At 33.9% G+C, this 4,237-nt stretch overlaps 1 protein-coding gene across 1 annotated transcript; it reads left to right on the forward strand.

Moving 5' to 3' along the window:
* The first annotated feature begins 2,609 nt into the window (after positions 1-2,609).
* Positions 2,610-3,246, forward strand: LOC6580457 (selenoprotein H). Its single transcript, XM_002006259.4, has one exon. It carries the CDS (start codon positions 2,720-2,722, stop codon positions 3,122-3,124), a length of 405 nt encoding a protein of 134 aa, XP_002006295.1. The 5' UTR covers positions 2,610-2,719; the 3' UTR covers positions 3,125-3,246.
* Positions 3,247-4,237: the final 991 nt, after the last annotated feature.

The following is a 4,237-nucleotide window of genomic DNA, read 5'->3' on the forward strand; positions in this document are numbered from 1 at the left end:
TGGCTGCGGCTGTCCGTTCGCTGCCTGCAGCTGGCCGTGCGCTGCCGGCGTCGCTGTCGGCATCTGTTGTATTTCAAAATGCTGCAATGTACGAAAAACGCGCCGAGATTTGTCGTTTTGATTTTTTAAAAATATATCTCAAATATCTATATGGGTGTGCGTGTGTGTGTATGCGTGTGCGTGTGTGGAGAAGTGCGCATGTAGCCACAGTTAGAGATACAGCCACAGATACATCAGCCGTAGCTACAGTTAGAGATACATTTTTGTATATTTAGATATTTGTATGTTGAGTTTATTTATTTAAATTTGTGCGCCCCACAACTGCGGCTGACGCAGACGCCACGAATGTGCCGCATTTAAATATGATTATTATTAATATAAATAAGTATATATACATATATTGGATATTTGTGTTCCACAATTTTCATGCTGGATAGATATATTGATCTAGCTCCATTTTAAAGTTAATACAAATAAATATATATATGTACATACATATATACAGACGGCAGGCATCACATTTGAATATTACTTTAAAAACTCGTGCGCTTTAAATAAAAATACTCGCATTCATATTTATGAGCCTGTGAGAGGGCGCATCGCTATTGACCCCACGCTTTGGCTCTAGGGTTCACTGGAGAACTGGAATTGTTTTTTTCTGTCTTTTTTTGGTTCTGTTTCGTGTGCCGTAACTTTTGTTGTTTACATTTTGTTATTGTTCATTTGCAAATTGCATTTTCGCTTTTTATTTGAAATGCTGCATATACCAAATGCAGTCAGAGGCGTTTGTGGGCGTGCAAAATAACATGCAACATGATAAACTAAAGTGCAGAAGCAATGCGAATGCAAATATTTTATTAGCTTGGATAACTTTTAACTTAAAGCCACAGCCAGCTGCAATTGTCATATTATTATGTAAACATAAACGGAAAATCGGGCATCGATAAAGATAATAATGTTTTATATATTTTTTTGTTATGTACAAATCAAAACATATGTATATTCTGTCCAGATGGCTTTGTCTTGTTGAGTTTTCGATTTAAATTTTGAAAGGAATTCCTACCATATTATTTAGTTTAGTAAAATCTTCAAAACCAGTCTGATATCATAATTAACATTGAATAATAAAATGCAAATAATAAACAAATTGCCATAAATTGTGAAACTTTTTTTAACTTTTTCAGTAAAGTGCTGTAAAGATGTAGATCTGGCAATTCTTTCTATATATTAATATGAGCTCAACTACGCAGATCATAATTCTGTTTATAATCTCATCACTTGTCAGATAGAGTTTTATAAAGAACGAAACCTTTATTATTAAAAAAAAAAAAAAAAAAAAAATAATAATAATAATTATAAATTGTAGGATCAAGTCAAAGTTGAAAATTTCTCAACGTAAATATTAATTTATGAACATTTTAATTTAAAAAAAAATGATGTATTTTGTTGATCTGCCACAATGTCCGATGCTCCTTTGAAAAATAACTGATGCTTATTTTCATTACTTTGCAAAGTTGAAGCTTAATAAATAAAGTGAAACAGTTAAAATAAATAACATAAATAAAATATATTAAATAAAGTGAAATAATGAAAATAAATAATATAATACAAATATGTCAAATATATTAAATACATGCATTATATAAAGAAATAAAATAAATAAATAAGACAAATAAATAAATAAAATACAATGTAAAAAAAAAAAAAAAAAAAAAAAACAAAAACAAAATCAAGTATTTAGATTAAATAATTATAAATACTTTTATATGCAATGTTTACGCTAAGGATATAATAAAATGAAAATTGAAATAAAATTGAATCAGTTATATTGTAAGATAATAATTCTATAGGTATAAATTCTAAAATACTTAATATATACGCAATTTTTAATTGGTGTTGTACATTGTATAAATTGTTGATTAATTTCTTTTATTACATTTCTGCAGTTTTCCTTTTTGTATTGCAACAATGTATTTCAGTTATGCATTATAATTTAATATTTGTTTTTAACAGTTTCTCTCTCTGACTTGATGACAGTCTTCCACTTCATAAAAACGTTAAGCAAAAGAATGCGCAATAATATTCAATATATGTATAAAAGTGTGGAAATGTATTGTAGGTGTGTATGCTAGGTACAGCGCCTTGTTAGCGCCTGTATGAATATATATTTACCTAATTTATGTATATTTTTTATACCATTTGTTTGTGCAACGTTTTGTTTGCTTTTGCTGCTGTATGTCACATTAACAACATTGTTTTTTATTTTTTATTTTTATGAATACGCCTCTTTAGAAGGAGAGAGCATCTCTCTCTGTCTGCTCTCACTCATGCACTCCCTCTCTCTCTTTCTGAGTCTTTCACCATCTGTACCTCTCGCCGTTCGTATTTGTGCGTGATTGTGTGCGTGATGCATTTTAAAATAGCTCGTCTAATGGCTGAATTTGTTTTTGGAAAATTGTTTTTCGCCGACTTTCGTTTTTGTTTCGGACGCGACGACACTCTCCGAATAGCTGAGCGTGATTTATGAACCGCGCGCGGTGCCAACAGAACATGAAACGCAACAAACTAAGCGTAGACCCATCAATCAGCGCTGGCCAAGTATTAATTGTTAATAACAAAGCCATTTCAATATTGTCAATTACACTTAGTACACAAAATTTTAACTAAAATGACAGGGCTGTAAAAATTGCTTATTGCTAATAACAAAATTTCATGAGAAATGGCGCCAAAGAAGAAGGGCAAACTCATCGATTGGGCGGACGATGACCACTTCTCGAAGGATCGCAGCATATTCCACATAGAGCACACCACCGAGTGCCCCATCTTCCAGGTGAAGGCCGACGAGTGCCTCACCTTTTTTCAGCAGCGCATTCCCGAGCGTGAGTTCCAGCTGATCCGGAACAAGAATGGCAAGCAGGTGCCCCGCGAGGGCGCGTTCGAGGTGAGAGTCAGCCAAAATGCTCGCACCTCCGAGCACCTGCTGTGGTCCGGCCTAAACCGGGGACCGCCGCGACGCGACAAGTTTCCGCGCTACGAGACTCTCGTATCGGATGTGCATCGCGTGCTAAAGAAGTTCTATGCGGACAAGGTGGTGGACCTCGACGAGGAAGAGGAAGACATGTAGCTGCCTGCCCGGAAGTCGAAGGATCCGCTACACGAGCTCAACAATGGCGGGCCATTGAATGTGGCATGCATTTATGATATTTCGTTTCGCATATTAACATAACAAAGCAGCCAAAAAATACAGCTAATGCGTCTCATTGTCAAAAATATAAGACTTAAAGCATACACACACACGCACATACTGACACATACCAGCACCTGTTTGAAAAGTCTTTAACACACGCACAAAAAATGAACTGATTAGCAGACGTTTTGTTGCCATTGCTATACTCTGCAGTCTTTTCTGAAGAGGGGTATACTCAACTTGATTGTGTATACAAGCGACTCTTTGAGTCGACTCTTTTAGTCCAAAATAATCTAGAGTTTCGCTTATAACTCTGCTATCAGTGATAGGTATTAACAACATTAGAATACTCACCTCACTCTTTGCAGAGTATTTAAAAATCGCGCAGCTCTAATTTCAGTTTTATTATGGCATTTATTATTACCTGGCAGGTGCCATACTGTCGTCAACTTTTGACAGCTTAAAATGCTAAATGCAAGCAACATAATTAACACATACACATACACACATCCACCCACACACATCCACACACATTATAAAAAAGAAATACAATTGTTATAAGTGTGCCGCATTGTTGACCTATTGTCTGGGAGTTCGCTTCGAATCTGGCGGCTATTCAAGGGCCACGCTCGACCCCTCCATTGACAATACAAATAACCAAAGAGCAAAAAAATGTAAAAAAAAAATTCAAAATAAAATAAAATAGATAAATAACAACAATCAATGCAATCTATTTGATTTGATAACAAAATAGGAAGCACAAAAAAAGTAATCTAAATCTATAACAAATAAATTAGAATATTGCAATGCACGATTGAACAGTGGCAATGAAAACCAGAAAATTGAATGGAATTTTATAAGTTTTTAATATATTAAAAGACTAGTTTTTAATATATTATTTTATTCAAATTTAGTTAAATCATGTATTGCAATCGAAGCCACAAATCGAATAGACTTTTCTTAGTCTCTAGTGTATTACAAATTTATGGTTTAATATATAATATTACTAAAAGTTAATTTAATAATATATTCCTGCTGTATGCAAGAATA

Source organism: Drosophila mojavensis, unplaced genomic scaffold (assembly GCF_018153725.1).
Source record: "Drosophila mojavensis isolate 15081-1352.22 unplaced genomic scaffold, ASM1815372v1 contig_81, whole genome shotgun sequence".
Classification (NCBI taxonomy): Eukaryota; Metazoa; Arthropoda; class Insecta; order Diptera; family Drosophilidae; genus Drosophila; species Drosophila mojavensis.